This window comes from Suncus etruscus, chromosome 12 (genome assembly GCF_024139225.1).
Source record: "Suncus etruscus isolate mSunEtr1 chromosome 12, mSunEtr1.pri.cur, whole genome shotgun sequence".
NCBI lineage: Eukaryota > Metazoa > Chordata > Mammalia > Eulipotyphla > Soricidae > Suncus > Suncus etruscus.
Genome location: NC_064859.1, coordinates 59,159,984 through 59,179,633, shown reverse-complemented (window position 1 = coordinate 59,179,633; position 19,650 = coordinate 59,159,984). Strand labels below are relative to the sequence as shown.

The window sequence follows — 19,650 nt, the reverse complement described above, 5'->3', positions numbered from 1 at the left end:
TTATTTAGGATTTTAGATTACTTATTTGAACATTTTCCCACTCTGTACAAATGCCTGAACTTAGCTTCATATAACCAACCACATTGGGATCAGAGTTGATATGAAATAAACATCTTCATTGATGATTTATAATTTGGTCATTTTTCCATTATTATTATTATTATTATTATTATTATTATTATTATTATTAGTTTTTGGGCCACACCCAGCAGTGCTCAGGGGATACTCCTGGCTGTCTGCTCAGAAATAGCTCCTGGCAGGCACGGGGGACCATATGGGACACCGGGATTCGAACCAACTCTTTGGTCCTGGATCGGCTGCTTGCAAGGCAAACGCCGCTATGCTATCTCTCCGGGCCCTCCATTATTAATTTAAGTAATTCCTACATCTCACCTCTTTGCAATTTCTGACAGCAAAGGCTGAGGACTTTTAGAAAAAAAGAAAACAAAAACAAAAATACCCTTTTGGATATTATTTCTATAACTTTACCTACTCAATCCACTGCTTCAAATACTTGTTCAAGAGTACTTTTGCATTTTTACAAAATAGGTAAAAAAACATCCTCTAACCATTTTCTAATGGATAAACACTGATGCCAAAAACAGTCATCATTAGTCTTTGCTTCTTTCTTCATGATTGACTGCTTCAACAACAATGACATTGTCTTTGGCACACAAGACTGTGAAGAAGTGCTGGTGAAAAGACGAGCCTGTTCCCAGTTCTTTTATTTTCATATCTGGTGCTCATGTCTTACTCAGGGATCATTCCTGACAATGTACCTGCAATGTCCTGGCAAGGGACCATGTAGGTGCCAGGATCAAGCCTTGGTTAGGTGCACTCAAGGCAAGTGCCCTACCTACCATACTATTTTCCCACCCCCTCTTTACTCCTTAATAACATAAATACTTCTAAGTATTTCATTTTAGTTTTCAATGCTGAAACTTATTTCATATCCCTCCACTTTAGATCTGATGGAAAAATGAAAATAAAAATACTTTTCCTCAAGACTCTGGACATATTTCTTTTCTTTTTGTTTTCAAGTAGTACCACATACCCTCTATCCCAAAAGAGATATCAGATTGCAAGTATTAAAGGAGATAAATGTGTAGTTCTTTCTTGACTCTCTGAGGCAAAGCATACTCCATTGATCAATATTTTCTGTTCAAATCTCATAAACTCTGCTTTTGAGGTTCAACATTCTTTTAGATAGCCTGTCCTAGTGGTTTAATATGGTCTTTTTTGGTTTTACTAAAAGTGGATTCCTTGTCTATATTTAGGTTGCCAACTGTTCACTGATACTAATTTTCTTAATGCTTTTTACCCACATTGCCATTTCCATATCTCCACACATGCTCAGTCATTGCTCATTCTCCTATAAGTCTATCTTTGAAACATTTCTCCACAAGTCTTAATGCCAATCCAACCTGAGGTAAGAATAAATATTATTCTCACTAGCTTTTGAAATAAATTTTTATAAGTTCAGAAACATCAATCAACTTCAGAACATGCTTTGAAGTCTCATCTACCTGATCTTCATGCTAGAAAGAGCTCTATCTATTTTTCCAAGATAGTGTGTACCTATATTTCCCTCTTGCCTCTCAAGATGTTGTTCCCAAATTCTGTCTTTTTTTTTTTGTTTGTTTTTGGGCCACACCCGGTGATGCTCAGGGGTTACTCCTGGCTATGCGCTCAGAAGTCGCTCCTGGCTTGGGGGACCATATGGGATGCCGGGGGATCGAACCCCGGTCCGTCCTAGGCTAGCGCAGGTAAGCACCTTACCTTTAGCGCCACCGCCCGACCCCCAAATTCTGTCTTTTTGTTATGTCATGCTAGTGAAACTAGGCAACAATGACGGATATTCAACAGTTCAATAAAAATTTATAAAAAGTTTACTATGTAACATAATGCTGTTCAGAAAGGTCTCAAACTTGAGCAGCAGAATCACTTGAGAAGCTTGTTTAGTTATAATATCAGTAAGAATCTCTGAACCCAGCTGATCTGAATAGGGCATGACCATGTACATTCCCAGGAAGTCCACTGGCAATCCTAGTGATGCTGGTGAAAGAACTTGTGCCATAAAGAGCGAGCAAAAGTTTATGGGGCTAACCTTGAAATTTAATGAGAGTTTAATGAGAGTTCAGTAACTATACACAATGAGACATTCCATAAAGGTGAAAGAGAATGCATTAAGAATGAAAGTTGGGGGCCGGAGAGATAGCATGGAGGTAAGGTGTTTGCCTTGCATGTGGAAGGACGGTGGTTCAAATCCTGGCATCCTATATGGTCTCCCGAGCCTGCCAGGAGCGATTTCTGAGCATAGAACCAGGAGGAGTAACTCCAGAGCACTGCCGGGTGTGACCCAAAAGGGGAAAAAAAAAAAAAAAAAAAGAATGAAAGGTGCACAGATCAGTTCGCAGACAATTCAACCAGCAGCTACTACTCATGCACTGAAGTTGTAATGCAGTGCTTCTGTATTAGAACTCTGGATATGTGTATGGGGCACTATTTTGTCACTCTGTGATGCTCTCATCATGCTGTCTAAACCATGTTAGGAAACTGCTTATTAATAATCATGTGAGAAGTACCCCAGGACTGAAGTTGATATGAAAAAAATATGTACTGATACTCTGGGGGAGGGATTGGTACAGTGACACTAAATTCCAAAAATATTAAGACTAAATTATAGTGTCTAAATACACTTGTACAAGTTTCCTTTGGGGCTGGGCTAAAGACACAATGCAGGAATAAAGGGACTTTGTACTTCCTTGCACGTGGCTGACCCCTGTTCTATCTCTGGCATCATATAGGGTCCACCAAGCAACACCAGGAGTGATCTCTGAGCAAAGTCAGCAGTAAGTCTCACACACAACAGGGTCTGGACAATGCCTCACACCTCCCCCCAGAAAGGATTTAGAATATTTAAAGTTACATTAAAAAAGAATGCTTCCACTCTGAAGATGTCCATGTTCTCTTTTTGAATACATGTCTCCTCCCACCTTACATTTTTTTCAATAAAAACAAAACAAAACTACATTATAAAAAACCAGGATCCAAACTTCCACTAGGTAATGGGCAAAAAACATAAACATTCAAAGCAGTTTCTGCAACTGGGAGCTGCATGAAGGTTGCTCACAGCAACCTGTAGCTTCCTGCACTGCCTAACAGTCATCGCTGTTCTGACAACTCTTTCCTTTACTGGTCAAAAAATAGCATAAAAAAGCAAATATAGCTAGTTGCTTTCAAACTCCAAATAGTCAAACAATAGGCAGAATAATGGTTTACTGATTTCTATCCAACAAAAGTGAACAGTTTGACCCCAAAATAAATTTTAAAATAGTTACAACTCTAACATTTAAGTACGCTTATAAATCTTAGAAATGTTATTATGGAGAATGGAGTTTTACTAAGTGCTGTAAAAATACACAAAAGTATCTATTAAAAAGGCATGTAGCCCAGAGACCAGTGGCACCAACATCATCAATAATGTGCTAGAAATGCAAACTCTTCAGCTCAAGATCTCTTGAGTCAGTATCTATTGGCAATCTCTATTTTATCATGCTCTCAAGTATATTCTGCTACTCACCAAAGTTTGCATGTCATTGATGAACTGTTAGATGATGAAACTACCTGGAAATAGGGTTTGGATTCATATAATTTTGAAAAACATAGCAAGGACTATGCTGGTGTTTTTTTTTTTAACTGTTCCTTCTCAACCAAATATTTTTTTTAGATTAATTAAAAGATTAAGAAACAAATTACAAATTGATGATTAGTGGTCAATATGTGAACTACATGCTCTCTGGTAAGAGTTTTTCTCTATCAGAAACAAGTGTGTTATATGACCAAAAATCAGTATCTAAATACTCTGGAATACTACATGAGGAGATTAATTATTTTTTTGAAAGATGATTCAAGTCTTGTCTTGGGGCCACATATGGTGGTTCTTAGGGGGTTACTCTTGGTGCTACACTCAGGCATCAGACCTGTACTCAGTACTCAAGGGACTAGATGGGATGCCAGGAACTGAACTTCGGTTGGCCATGTGGAAGGCAAGGGCCTTACCTGCTGTACTATCTCTTCAGCCCCAGATGGCTCAAATCTTATAGAGGGGAAATGGGTTCCTAACCCACACAACTGATGATATATACAGCTGGTCATTTTTATAGATTCTTCCTACGTACTCCATGCAAGTTACTATCTGCAAGTTACTATTTCTGATTTAGCCTTTCAAGAATAGTTAAATAAAAACTGCAACAACTTGCAACACTTATGAGAGAAATCTAGTTATTTGTTATTCTTATAGTTTTCTAGTCATATCAACAGAATAAACGTAGACAACTATTTAGAATGTATGAAGTATATAGAGAGAACAGTAGAAAATTAAAATGTCTTAGATTTAGTGAGCCATCAAGAATAAAATAGCTGTATGAGGATTGAATGTAATAATTAGGAGATTTTTTGGGGGTTTTGTTTTGTTTTGGTCTGAGGGCCAACACATGCAACAGTGTGTAAGGCTAATACTGGCAGGGCTCAGGAGTTTGAACCTGGGTCACAAGTGTGAATGACAAGTGCCTTACCTGCTATATACTCTTTCTCAGGCCAACGCAATATGTAGCTTACTCAGGTGTGATGGGTAATGGACAGTCAGATCAGATACCCATTGCTCAGATGAGGAGAGCAAAGGGCTCTTGAAGAACAATGATAGAGATTAAGATTCAGGAACAAAGGGCCAGAGAGAGAGCACAGCAGTAAAGCATTTGCCTTGCACGTGGCCAACCCAGGATGGGTGGTAGTTCAATTCCCGGCATTTCATATGGTTCCCCGTGCCTGCCAGGGAAAATTTCTGAGCACAGAGCCAGGAATAACTCCTGAGCATTGCTGGGTGTGGCCCCCTCCAAAAAAGATTCAGGAACAGAGAAAGTTAAACAGTCCTGCTTGTTTGTTTATTCATTCACTGACAGAAAAGGCAGAGGTGAAAAATCTCAGAAATACTTGCACATCCTTGACTGGATCTCTCCCAGGACATGACAAGGTCATTGTTTGTGTTTTCTGAGATGTGCATCTCTCACTCCCAAAAGCAAAAATTTCCTTGTACTCAGAATTGGCCATATGTGTTTATATTTGAAGCAGAAAATAATTATATATTCTTTTTATTTTTAATATGTATTTGGTTTATGGGTTACACTCAATGGCACTTACGAGTTACTCTTGGCTCTGCACTCAGAAATGACTACTGGCAGGTTTGGGGTACCATATGGCACGCTGGGGATCAAACCCAGGTCAGCTGCGTGCAAGACAAATACCCCACCCACTGTGCTGTCGCTCCCCACATTAAGTATTCTTAAATGCAAATGTTATTGAGCATGAGGCCTGTTCATTCCTATCGGAATCACTCCGGATATTTAAAAAGTGATGCCCATCTATAAGATGCACTCCAATGAAATGTATTTAGAAATCAGGCATCCTGTCAAAGTAAAGGCAAAGGTCTAAAGATGGAAAGAAAGGAAAGGAAATTAAACAAGATGCCCCTGGATCCTGAGGAAGCACAAGCGAGCCTATCAGCCAAGCTCTGCTACCCTGCTGAGGGCTGCTAGCTGATCATTTCATGGGAAGGCTTAGCAAGCCACTCTCTCATATTAGAAAGGCCAAAGGGAATGGGAAACAGCAGAAGAGGAGTGGAAAAAAGTTGGGAGATGATGGCAGGGATGCGGTGGTGGGCGGTGAGAAAGGACAAATCAATACCTATCAACACCTAGCACATTTCCACTGGCCTACTCAACAACAGCAGGTTCTCCTGAGATAGGTGTGGTCACCAGTAGAAGCAGCAGCCAAGCCTGGCTCTACTCTTAGGGAAGAGCAACTACACAAGATAGAATCTCTACAGCAATAAACAGGCTCACAAATATCAGGGGAAACACCCTGTACACAGTTAAGTTCACAGGGCTGGGACCAAGGAAAATCCCCTTCTGTACCCATAGCCCTAAAATTAAAGGAACTAGAAGACTATTAGCATGCAGTTCCTCAGCTTATAGACTCCAGGCAATATTTCAAATAAAATATAGGCAATGTTTCAATTATTTTGGAGAAAAATGCTTGGCAGGCAGATGAGACAAAGAAAACAATAGAACTTACTTACATTCCATGATGGAACCCTGACAAGATGGGCATGGCTTGCTCATTCTTACTCTCTGAAATGACGTGGTCTTCCACAACAAACATGCTCACCCATAGAAAAGCCGCAGGTCTTTGCAAGCTCAGCAAGCTAGAGAGCGCTACACTCATCTACCCTCTTTCCCAGGATTTTCTCCTCTGCCCCCTAGACCCAAAGAATAACAAGTGGAGCACTGTGAGCTTACCCAGGCACCTCCTTACAAGGAAGTCTCTTTAAGCTCAAATAATCAAAATTATACTTTATGGACTATATTATTCTTATTCAGTTTTCTGGACCCATCTATTATATGGAAATGGTAAATTCTCACCAGCAGGATTGAGTATGAAGCAAAAATACGTGCAAACACTAAAAGCAGGGTTTGGCATTCTGTGGATCATGGGTCAGAAAAAGAGACCTGGAAGATTCCAGCCCAATTCTTTTAGAGGAGCTGAGCCACCACCAAACAAAAATCTCTGGTGTTGGGACTGGATCTGCTGTAGGCCAAGTGACCTCATACCTCCCTTCTGCTCACACATACAAAGCTATCTCTTGGGAGGACTGCTTTTCTTTTTTCAATTTCAGTCCTCAGAGATCTGAAAGCTCCTTGGAGATGAAAGTGCTGTGGGAAGCAGCCAAGAAGAGCTGGATATTATGCTGTTTAAAGAGAAAAACCAACCAAACACACAAAAAAGCAGCATCAGAAACCTGGTGCCCCTCCAGGCAAGACCCGAAAAGGTGACTAACAGGACAGGAGCTGAGGAAAGAAGATTTTTGTGTCTGTAGAATAAAGAAGAGGGTGGCTTCAATAGAGAGGCCAAGCAAGCCGTGAATATAAGACGCATCTCATTCACCTCCATCAATGCAGAAACATCTACAGGAAAGTAGCCCAACCACCAGACCAGGCCCTCTTGGCCTCTCAAGTATGTCAGAGTGATTTTCCAGGTTCAATGTGAGGCTGGGGCTCATCACTACAAGTATAAGCCACAGCTACTGTTGGCTGACTTGCAGGGCCCTCTACAGTTTGAAGCTGCCTACAAGGGCCAATGGTCCAGTATAAGGCACACTGTGGGCAGGTTGGGGCCTCCCCAGGACTCTGGGTGTCTCCTAGTCCTTCTTCTTCTCTTTACATCTCTTTATCTCCTCCCAACCTCCAAACACTCCCGGGGAACTCAATGTCCCTCTTGGCTGTACCTTAAGGTCTGTTGTCTCTTCTTCTGCAACCTCCCAAGATACACTGTTCCTTCTCTGACACCATCCCTGCCAGTGTCCCTCCCAGGCCCACCCTTACACCCCCAATGGCTCCTGTCCCATCACCTCCTGTCCCCCCACAGCACTCACCGAGGACTCACTGTCCCTCACGAGGAAGTCACCCTCCACGCCTCGCTCGTTGAGGGCGCACTCAGCCTGGTGTCGCGTTATGGTGCCGTAGTACCATTCCCGGCCCGCGAAGCGCCCACTGCAGGCAGGACCTGCGTAGCTGACACTGATGGGTGGCGTGAGCACGGGGTGCAGGGTGGGTGCATCGCTGAGGACCACCACGTAGTTCTTGGGGACCAGGCCCACTTGGCCTCGCGCGTTCTTGCACCGCCACCACTCGGGGTCGTTCTCGGGCTTCTCGATCACCTCCATGGTCTCCCCCTTGTCGAAATTGAGCTCCTCGTCGGTGACCGAGCTGAAGGGGTACAGCGTCTGCACCAGGTGCAGTGCCCTGGCACCCTGCCCGTTGCTGAGCACGGTAGCCTGGCGCAGGCCTGGGCAGCCCAGGGGTTCTGCCACGGCCTCGTCCACCTCCTCCAGCACGTAGTTGGACGGGAACCAGCCCACCTGGCCATTGCAGCTACCCCGCCACCAGCCATCACTGCATTTCTCCATGACAGTGACTCGTGCGCCCTTGACCAGTGACAGCTCATCCTCGCGCTCAGCTGCATAGGCAAACTTGACCAAAGCTGCGATGTTGAGGTCGTAGATGCGGTCAGCGCTGCCGGGGCCGGGACCACCGTTGGCTGGGAACTCGGAGTCGGTGCTGGGCGTTGGGGATGCATCGCGTGCGCTCGTCTTCCTGCGGGTCTTCCCAAGGCCTGTGAGGGACACACGGGGATCAGAGGGCAGGGGAGGTGTAGGGGCTCCCTCCCATGGCCCCAGCATGACAGCACCATGGAATAGGAGCAAGTACTCTTCCAGAACAGGCACCCCTAAAGCACTAATGCATCAGTGGGAAATACAGGGCACAAGGCGTACCCAGACTAACCTCTCCACTGCCAGGGCTGAGCAGTGGGTATAGGCAGCCCCAAACCCGCTCTTCCTCTAAATCTGGTGTGGCTCAGAACAGGAAGTCATATCCTGCCTTCCAGCCCTGTCCCCATCACCGTCCTCCAGCCCTAACTTGTCACAAAGCATTAGCCTCTCTCCCAGCCTGTCTACAACCCAGCACATCTCCTAGGGCTGCCCAAAGCATGGGGGCTTCCTAGATAAGCAGGCACTGAACACCCCTCGTTTTCTCTTCCTCTGGTGATTCTTCTCTCAAAACAGCAGATATTTCTGGGGCAGGTATTGAGGAAGGAAAGAGTTAAGATATGCTTATCCTAAGGCAGAATCATACTTACTATGATCCTAATCCACCAGTGGGTCCTGAAATTAAGTGACTTGTGACCATTGTGTGTGTTGTGTGTGCATGAGAACACATACCTACATGGATGTATTTTCCAGGCATGAAATAGAAAATCTCTCAGTGCATCATATGAAAAGAAGTTTCATAGTATCATGGCTTTTGGTACTGTCACAATGTGTAACACTCATGCTATGCATGAGGAAACGAAAAAGTCTGAAAACAAACAAACAAACACTATCACTGCCAACTTGATGAAAATTCCAGTCCTTTCTGGAGAAAGGAGACTCCTTGGAGGAAGGCAAAGTGAGTGGGCCAGGTCTCTGCCTCAAACACAAACACAAGCCTGTTAACACAGCTTCTCACCTGCAGCTTCTGTAGCTCTTTCTCCTGAAGTGACACCAGCAATCTTTAATGGGTCCCCTTTATCTCTCTGGATTAGCCCTGAAACCATACAGAGCCAAGACCATGGGGTCCTAAAAATTACTGTTGTTCCCACTGCCCTGTTCAGCAGGTGGATCAGAAGACATCGCTGCATCACGACTATCATGCCAGGCTATAGCCTGGGCATTGCTTTCTCTGGCCCAAGTACCACAGTATGCATATTCTACTCCCTAGAATCTGGGCCCCACTCAGTCCCAGTCACAGAGTAAGGCAATGGTCAAGTAGAGGGACATGAGTTGGGGAAATGCAGTTTTCCAGTAACTGCATCAATGCAAAAAGCTGCTGTCTTAAGCAATTTCTTTCTACAAAAGAAAAGACACAACAGACCCATTCTTTGCAAGGGGAAATTAAAATATATCAGCCATCTAGAGGGCTGGGCTGAGGAAAAACTTATTTCCTCTCTAAATAAGAAGCTACTTGCTTTTGCAAAAAAACAAAAAACAAAAACAAAACAAAACAAAAAAAAAACATGACCCTCCACATCTTAGAAGCAAATTCTTCTCTGAGATTTCAAGCACTGAATGGTTTTTACCTATGCAGTGATACTGCCTCATGTTGCTCAGCCACTTTCCTAATGAACAGAAAAACAGACCAGAGGCGCTGGTGCTGAAAACCCCAGAGTAGTAAGCGATCCACATACCAGGCACCCACACAGAGCACAGTATATACTAGCAAAAAAAGATTTCAGGAAGCAATACTTTCATATAACCTTTTACCAGCTCTTTCTAAATCTGTGTGAGTAACCAAAGCTACTTGAGAAAATACCTTCAGAGGAATGAAGAGGTTCCCGAGTAGTCATTAGGACACAAAGGTGTCAGGATCAGTCGAAAAGGCAACATTAGCCCTGAGACTCCAGAACATACTGCCAGGGGTACTTCACATATGTGATGCACAAGAATACACTACTTTGTGAGTACTTACATTCAGAATAATTAATATGAGGAGCTTCATCCTTATGGGACCCGCTGGATTCTATCTTTAAAAGCTGGGGATGGAGAGAGCAGGGAGCACAGGCTCTGCTCCCTGTGGCACTAGCTCCAGTCACAGCACACTCCAGTCTGCTGTTGTCTCAGGGAGCTACCATGGCACCATGTGCAGGGGGCCCTGACGACAAGGGATGATATTGCCATTTGATAGTCTGAAGGTGCCAGAAACAATGGAGCTCAAGGCTGGACCAGAAACCTGAAGTCTGTACAGAAGTTGATCTCTCAAATTAGGAATGTTCTACATGATAACCAGTTGCCCCTTGCCTTCTAAGGTGAGGTCAACAGTTGTGGAGATGGCTGTAAGTGGGGGTTAAGGAGGAGTCAGCTGGGCAGCTGAAAATTCAGCCAGGGTGAATTCTCCAGGTGGACATATCTGAGCTGGGTGCTATCAGCTGAATTACTTCATCACTAGTGCTAGTTCCTTACCAGTAAACATGGACAACAGTACCAGACTAGCTGGTGAGGCTGCCACAATAAAGAACTTCAAGAGCACAAACATGCTTCCTGACAGTTTGGGAGGTTGGAAGTTCATGATCAGCATTTTGGCAGATAGGAGACTCGGCTCCTTCTGACGCCCCTCTCCTTGGCTTGCAGATGGCTTTCCCATCTGTGCCTGTCGGCGTCCTGATTTGCTCCTTATACAAGGACATGGCGCACACTGGATTGGGCACATCCTAATGGAAGATCTCAAATCCCCAGCACCCCAACAAAAAAAAATAAGAGGAGATGTGAAGGACCTCATTTTAAAATGTCACCTCTTGGGGCCGGCGAGGTGGCACTAGAGGTAAGGTGTCTACCTTGCAAGCGCTAGCCAAGGAAGGACCGTGTTCAATCCCCCGGCATCCCATATGGTCCCCCCAAGCCAGGGGGAATTTCTGAGCACTTAGCCAGGAGTAACCCCTGAGCATAGAACGGGTGTGGCCCGAAAAAATAAACAAACAAAAAATAAATAAACAAAATATTACTTCTTCAGAGGCTCCATATCAAATACAGTCATACTGAGATGCTGGGGATGGATAGGACTTGCATGAAGAGTCCTGAGGGATATAACTCTGTAGAGACTGCCACAAGCAGGTGGGTTGAGCCACATATGCTGTCCAGACATTCCATCTAAAGACAGGAAATCTGGGCACTTCCGTCCCAGTGAGAGTATGCCCATGATGGGGGTGGTGGTGGTGCCTGTATGTTCTAGAAAGATCTACAGTGATGTGCTTTTTCTCACATAAGGTGCTTTTCTTTCCATGCTCAAAAGAATCATAAAATCCAGCTGTACAGTATTTACTTATTTATTGTGTTTTGATCATTTGGGTTTTGTTTCCACTCACTATGGATAAATATCTAGAAAGTAGACTGTAGAAAATCCTTCCCATGCTGTATTAGGTAAAGTCCCTCATTATTTTTTATTTTTTGCAAAGAAATGACTTTCGACAGCTTGTTCAATAATGTATAAACTGCAACATCATTGCACAAAGAACAAAGGAGGACTAGAAAAGGCTGGTTAAAAGAATATTAAGGCACTGTTTAACATAATCAGGAGTAGCTAGAACTTTAATTATGATACTGACAAGGTCTGAAAATATTTGTTTATTTCAAACCTCTAACCAAAAATAAAAGTGGGTTTTATGATCTAAAAAAATATCTTAAAAGATCAGTTGACGGTTAAGGTGCTTTCCCTTGTATGCTGTTGACCCAAGTTTGATCCCCAGCACCCCAGATGATCCCTCAGAGTGCCACCAGGAATGATCTCTAAATACAGAACCAGGAGTGAGACTTGAACACCAGTGGGTGTGATCACAAAACAAAAACAACATCTAGTCTGGGACCCGGTGTGTCCAGAGAAAGCCAGCAGCACAAGATACCATATGTCAGCTCTCACATTCTCTCCAGCAACCTAGGCTCTTTGCTCTAGCTGGGCTTAAAGGGTGCCTGATCTTTAGGCCACGGCAGGTGGTTAGAAGGACTGGGATACATGGTAGCCTATGATAGATCTGGGATCTGTGCAAGGCTTCTGAGTCATTGTTCCCTCCCAGACCAACCCCAGAGCAGCTTGAAGTGCCCCTGACATGAAAGGATGAAAAAGGGAACACACACACCTTCCCAAACTGAGCAGAGGGCAGTATTCTAAGCAGAGGCAGCTCTGTGTCATTCAAAGGTAAAACAAGCCCTCAGTTTTCCCATATCATGCTATTGGTCTCTGATCCTGAGTTACATTATTTTCATTGACAACAATAAACACATTTTTACTTTCTGGAATAAAATTACATACCAATTTATATAAAGACTGAGTGCTAATAAACGTCTGGGTATGTCATAAATTATTAATGTTGGCAATTTTAGTCAAAATCTTTTACACTCTTTTTAAGACAGAGATGTGATCACAGATGACTTCAACTGTCATCTTCCAGGCTGAAGTTCTGGAGATTTAAGGAGACACATCAAGTGCTTGGAGAGATAGTACAGCTGTTAGGGCATTTGCCTTGCAAGTGGATGACCTGGGTTCCATCCCTAGGCACTACATATGATGGCCCAAGCACCACCAGGAGTGAAACCTTAGTGCAGAACTAGAAGGAGGCCCTGAGCATAATCCAGTATAGACAAAAAGTAAAAAATTAAAATCCAAAACAACAAAAACTATCAAGTCTGATAGTTAGAAATATATTCAAGCTAATTAATTTAGATTAAACATTCCTCTGGATAGTACAACAAGCAGGACTCTGACTTTGTATGTAGTCCACCTAAGGTTCAATTTGAGGCACCCCAAATGGTCCCCCAAACAACAACGTGAGTAATTTCCTTTTTTGGGGGGGGGTCACACCCGGCAGCGCTCAGGGGTTACTCCTGGCAGGCTTGGGGGACCATATGGGATATCAGGATTCGAACCATCAACCTTCTGCATGAAAGGCAAACGCTCTACCTCCATGCTATCTCTCCGGCCCAACATGAGTACTTTCTAAGTGCAGAGCCAGGAAAAACTCCTGAGCACTGTCAAATGTGAGAAAAAAATGCACCCCAGTTTTTAGGAGCTCTATGGGAAAAGCACTTTATTTTGATTACTAAAAAGATTTGTAACAGAGGGCTAGAGGGATAAAATAGCTTGTAGGCCACGTGCCCTGTATGTAGCCTACCTAAGTTCCATCCCTGGGTACTACGTACAGTTATCTAAGTACCTCCAGAGACTATCCCTGAGCATGGAGCCAGGAGTAAGCCCTGAGCACTGCTGATTATGCCCCTCCCAAGAAACAAAGATTTATAATATAAACCATACCTGATGAGAAAATTTCTGTATACATATAATGTCATTAACAGTTATAAGAGAAATAATTTGTGGAATTTCTCTGCATCAGGGTTAGAATTTTAGTAAAGTCAAATGAAAATCATGAAAAAAGTTTATAGTTAAATACTAAGAAGAAATAACAAGATATGACTGAAGTATAAAATACCTAAAGTAACTTTTCAAAAAAAAATACCTAAAGTAACTTTTCATTAAAGTTAGGAAATGTTTGAGGTTTTCTCTTAATAGCCTTTCAAGCAATTACATGTATATCTAATTTGTATCTATGTTTTTAGATATGCTATTAAAATTCCCATTCACTAGTCATAAAATAGCTAGTACCAAAATTGATTATTTCAATATTATCAGCAGGAAAAAAAATAAGGCTGAATTTAAAGAATTCTGAAAGGGTGACCATAAAGGATGTAGCCATTCTCTTGATTTCTTTAATCTGTTCAACATTACAGAACATTTTCTCATGCTTCAGAAGACCCCCTAATCACTCTTCTTAGGATCAGGACCCAGACCTATATGTTAAAGCTCCTTCCAGGACCACTGCTAGGCTTTCAAGGAGATACCATCTCTCTGAGGTACCCACAAATCATGTAAAACAGAAATCAGTTTCAGGAGAAGGAGGCCCCGAGGGGCACAAGATCCTTGTGATATGAGCTGAAGCCCTGGATCATTCACCTTTCCCAATGATAGGAACCAACTGTTTCCCTCTGGTTAAACCCTCCCCACCCTTTCCCCCACTTTGGCGACTTTTAACTTGCCTTTCTCATTTCAGTTAAGAGATCTAAGAAAACTAAAACTACTCCCCTTCCTTTAGTCTTCTTTTCTATCCCACCTCCTTAAATGTGCCACATAGTTGAACCACACTGGAAAAAGTGTTTTATTGTGCTGGTTAAAGAGTGCAGTGATAGTTTGGGTCAACTCAGAAGTAAAGTGGGAGGTAGTAGAGGGGTCGCTAATGCACACAGTTGCCAAATCCTAGAAACTCCAGTTAAGACTGCCCCAGGAGAGCACATTTTTGAGAAATCAGTGCCACTGAACTGCATGGACCTTGGATTGAATGATGATACAGATAGAATCTCAATTTCCTGGAGAGTAGCAGGTTTGTTTGGGACAGGCTTAGGAGGACATTCACTGTAGTTGGTGGATGGCTTTAGCCTGGAGTTCCAGATAAACTTCATGAGCAGAGAGGGAGGAAAGGAGGGATGAAGTAGTCTGCAGAAACCAATTAATTCCACATAAGCAGAAGTTAAACAGACTCAAGCACAAGCCCTGTCACACAGCTGGGCAAGGCAGTACCTGTCTTTGTCACATAGAGGTTCAACTGTATCACTGTGCTAGTGTGGCTAAGGGCACATGGAATAGTGACCGGGTGTGGAGGCCTGTGATGGAGAGTGCAGGGAGCACAGGCTGTGCAAGTCCATCACTGTTCCCTGTGGCACTAGCTCCAGTCACAACACATTCCAGTCTGCTATTGTCTCTGGGAGCTACCATGGCACCATGTGTAGGGGGCCCTGATGACAAGGGACAATATTGCCATTTGATAGTCTGAAGGTGCCAGAAACAATGGAGCTCAAGACTGGACCAGAAATCTGAAGTCTTACCAAAAACCACCCATGTCCATCTCCCTGACCAGACCATAGGCAGTAGGGCCAGTGGGGTAGCAGACTCACTGACAAAATACAAACCATTAACGAACAAACTCCTTGAGGGCCTCTCCTTCATGGTAAAACAGGTTCATCTAGATCTAGAACATTCTGCAACTATCTGACACCTGAGGACCAGTAAAACCTAGGCGGGTGAAAAGGTTTCCATGCATTCTGTGCCTGCAGACTGGCAACTGTGTTCAAGTTCTGTAACCCAGAAGGTTGTGGCAGCAAGAAAGAGTAAGAAAGATATTCTTTCCCAGGACACACGGCCCCTACACCTACCCACACACTTGCCATCCTCCCCGCATTATCTTCGACTCCTTGCAGAAGACCGGGGCCAGCCCTTTTGTGGACTCTGCCTGGCCCATGACTGTTGGTTAATCAGTTCCAATTCCTCCTTGTTGCCATGGCTTGGACACAGCCAGAGCCACTGAGGACAGAGCCCTTTGCAAAGGGTACATTTGTCAAACATAAGTTATACCATTTTTGTTCTACTTCTCCTCCTTTCTTGTACCTTTCACCCAAACTCTGAAATCTCATAGAAAGACTCAGTGGGTCGAGTGATCCTAGGGATAAATCTTTTGTGTGCCACACAAAAGGCTCACAAGCAGGGGTTGAGACGAGGGAGGGGCAAAAATGATTCATAATCTTGATGCTCAGCTACTAGTCCTTTCTCCCGTGGGCAGATGTGCCAGGAGAAAGCTCAAAGGGAGAGATGCCAGCCCATGACTGACAGTCATATGAGCCCAAGGACACAGGCCTCTGATTAGGAAAATCCATTCATTTGTGAGTAGGCAGGCAAGTAATATGACTGAAAGGGAAAAAGAAAGACTTCAAAGCATGAAACTGTCCATCAATTGGTAACAGCATCAATAAAAAGTCAGAAATGTTAGATTATAATTTTTAATTAAAATACATGCTTAGTACCTCTCAACATATGGACCCAATACATTCACACACAATTTTGAATTTGGGAGAAGATCACGCAGGAGTAACAAGGACAAGGGATAACATTCTGGAGCATGGCTTCAAGTGTCATTCACAAACAGTACTGTCACACTCAGGCCAGCTCCTGCCTGCTTGGTCTCAGGGGCAAGTGAGTCACTGAACTACACTTCAACCAACTTTCTCAGGCCCAAGTCAAGCCCAGCTTCCCCAACTATTTGTTCTCACATCCACCAATATGTCTCTGTGGGAATCCATATAAGGGACCAACAAAGGAAAGTATTTGGCTCACATGAAGGCAGCCATTGGGATCTGTACTATGACAGAACTGTTCACCTTTCTGGCAAATTCAGAGGCCAGACTCAGTGCAGAAACCTGTTGATGGTACTTCCTCCAGGATCCCCGCTCATTTCTTAAATGTTCCAGGGCAAGCTTTTAACTCAGCCCTATTGTTGGGTTCATGGACACTATGGCTCCAAGGTAGTGAAAAGTGGCCCAGAGTACATATTCACTGAAGAGCTTGACTGCAGAGCATATGAAAAACCTTTTCCACAGAAGGGGTTGCAAAAGGGGTCACAGAGCAACATGCTGTGACACTGAAGCTAGAGAGCAGCCCTCTTGAGATCTCCATCTCCCTATGTCCCAAGTGCCAAGATGAATGGAGCTAGGCCTATCTACTGCAGATTCTAGGAAAATAGCACACCTGGGACTCAGGGGCCTGCTCAACCCTGCCCCAGGAGATAGGCTACAGCTTTTATGTTCATGCAAGTAATCTCTAAGCTCTAAACTAAGTGATCATTAAGGCTCTATCCAGCACCCTAAACTTCTTAGTGTTCAAAGCCCATATGGGGGTAGGGGGATGATAGTTGGGCATACCCAGCAGTGCCAGACTTACTCTTGGCTCTGTGCTCAAGGGTCATCCTGTTGGACTAATGGAACCATATAAAGTGCAAAAGACTGAGCTCAGACCAGCTGCATGCAAGAAAAACATTCTGCCTGCTCTCCTCTGGCCTTCAAAGCTCACTTTTAAGCTTAACTCGACATACTAGGTAATTAAAAACAACAACGTAGATCTGTGAGGATCCAGTGTTCTTTTTTGGTGCCATATCATCAACTTCTGTCACAATAGGGCTTTCTCTGGCATATCATGCTAAACACTTAGATTGAACCAACTTAGATGAGTCACGTAAGTGCACTGACCATTTGATTTTTTCATGACTCATTTTCAGGCCCTGCTTAAAATATTCACTTGACTATGGTACAAATCACACAAACCACTGCAATTCTCTTAAAAAACCCACAAATGCAGAAGCTCGGTGAAAAAACAGCAGATTCAGGGTCACACAGCTTTCACAAGGGACCACAGACAGGCCATAAAGGCTGTTCTGTGGGTTAGGCGTGTGGCTCAGTGGTTACACATGGTGCTGAGTGTGTGTACTATGGATCTGATTTCTATCTCTGAACCAACTCACAGAGGCTCCCTCTTGGATATTCCCAGATTGAGGGAAACCCAGGGTTCCAAGAACAGAGCAACTCAGCAGAGGGGACAAGTGAGACCTGAAGAAAATGCCAATAGCTGGAAAGAACCAATCCTAGGACCCTCCTCTAGACCAACATTTCAGATAGAAATGCAGGCTGATGCACAGAGAATGCCCACCCCACCCATCCAACACACTGGTGTACAGAGCAGAGCAGGGGTCTTATGAGGGGATAGTGCCATCTGGGTCCTCCAGTGACAAACAGGGTGGGGGACATGATGGTCTTCAACACCACCTGACTCCAGCTTGGTAACTGATCAGGAAAAGCCACTCCAAGAGCAGAACAGCTGTAAACAACTGAGATGCCAGTTACTGGGAAGTACCTCACCTGGCTTTCTGCTCTGTTCTAAGGACCCAATGAGTCCCCCCTAATGACTGGATGCCAAGAGCAACTGGGCCCAGTGCACCCAAATACAAGAGCACACCTGATTCTTCTGAGGTCTTGGACTACACTGCCTCATTCCTAGGGGTTCTCCTGGCTCTTCCCCCATCAGCTTCCTCCTTGACAATCTGTCTCTATTGGTTCTTTAATTATCCTCCTACTGATCTGTTGTGAGTTGTTTTACGTTTTCTATTTTAAATACTTGGACGTTCATGATATACAAAAACAAATCCAAGTTTATTATGGGTAGTTGGTTCCACAATTAGAGTAACTGCTTCCATATTATGTGAACAACATGTTTGGCAGGTCATTTCTACTATGAACAATCTTACAAGCAGATTTCTAAGGGATTTCAGAATTATGATACATTCTACTCAGTCTGTGCTCATATCTGAGGATTATACAAAAGATATGGCAATGGTGAAGATGGAGATTTCAGAATCCCCGATTCAATAGAGCAAAGAGGGGACAATTTGCTAGTTTAAAGTAAACACTCATAACGAAACCGAGATATCTTAAATTTTTTATTTGTTAACTACAAACTTTCCATGAGGAAATGTCATGGAGAGCTGGTTTTTGTAGGAGAGTACTTTCCTACAGTAATTTCCCTATTTTGTACGAACATCCAATCCAGAAATGCAATTGCACCCAAGCAACCAGCTTCTCCTCTTACATGGTTTATAAAATGAAGAAGACACAGAGAGCATCCTGACCAGTGATGGGCCAACAAGCGGGAGACAAAACCCACTTGGGATCTTTTTTTTCTAGTGTGCTGGGATTGAATACTTGGAGGAAACATCTAGAGTTTCTGGATTCACTGCACTGTGATACCTACACCGAGGTGCCCCCTAGGGAGTGCTGCTCAGGTTCAATATGTTCTATGTATGTGTATTCTTGGGAAAATAACAGAAATGCTAAAGACCAACTTAGGGTACCCATGACTTCAGAACCAGTTAAGAAGCATTAATGAAGCTTCATTAAATGTTCATGGGACTTTGGGCTTTTGGGCTCCACTAGACTAAGAAAGGTCTGGTTACTCCTAGCTTGCTAAGGGCTTTATGCTTTTCCAACGAGCTAATGTTTATACTAAATATACTATGTTTGTTCAGGTGATTCTGTAACATCTATATAGATCTTTATCACAATCTTTTACTTATTAATATACATAATGCATTAGCTATAATATCTTCTAACAAAGATCAATATTCCCTTTTTAAGATAAGATATACTTTTTCTTTTTTTTTTTTTTTTTTAGTTTCAGGGCCACACCCGGTGACACACAGGCTATGCCCTCAGAAATCTCTCCTGGCTGTGGCATATGGGATGCCAGGGGATCGAACCATGGTCCGTCCTAGGCTAGCATGGGCAAGGCAGACGCCTTGCCCTTTGCACCAGAGCACCAGCCCCCAAGATAAAATATACTTTTATAACCCATTTAGAGTTACCCTAAACATTTTAACTCTCTTTTCCTTGTTCTTACTAAATTGTCTATTTAAAATGCATTAGTATAAAGCTATTCATACTACTGCTTTTTAAATTTATACCTAGCAAAAGGTATAGTTTTTTTTTTTATCTATTTACTGAATTTTGTTGAATTTCAGTTTAGGTTTACTCATGATATATATGGATGTACATGATAAATGTGGATGTACACCTCCACAATACAG

The 19,650-nt window shown here is 43.3% G+C and overlaps 1 protein-coding gene across 1 annotated transcript in view; it reads right to left on the bottom strand.

The window, feature by feature from the left end:
- The window catches only part of NCK2 (NCK adaptor protein 2), a 129,406-nt gene that overhangs the window by 8,414 nt on the left and 101,342 nt on the right, over positions 1 to 19,650 (bottom strand). The window contains exon 4 of the mRNA XM_049784425.1: positions 7,490 to 8,229. Coding sequence (XP_049640382.1) covers positions 7,490 to 8,229 — 740 coding nt within the window. The remainder of the gene's footprint in view (positions 1 to 7,489; positions 8,230 to 19,650) is intronic.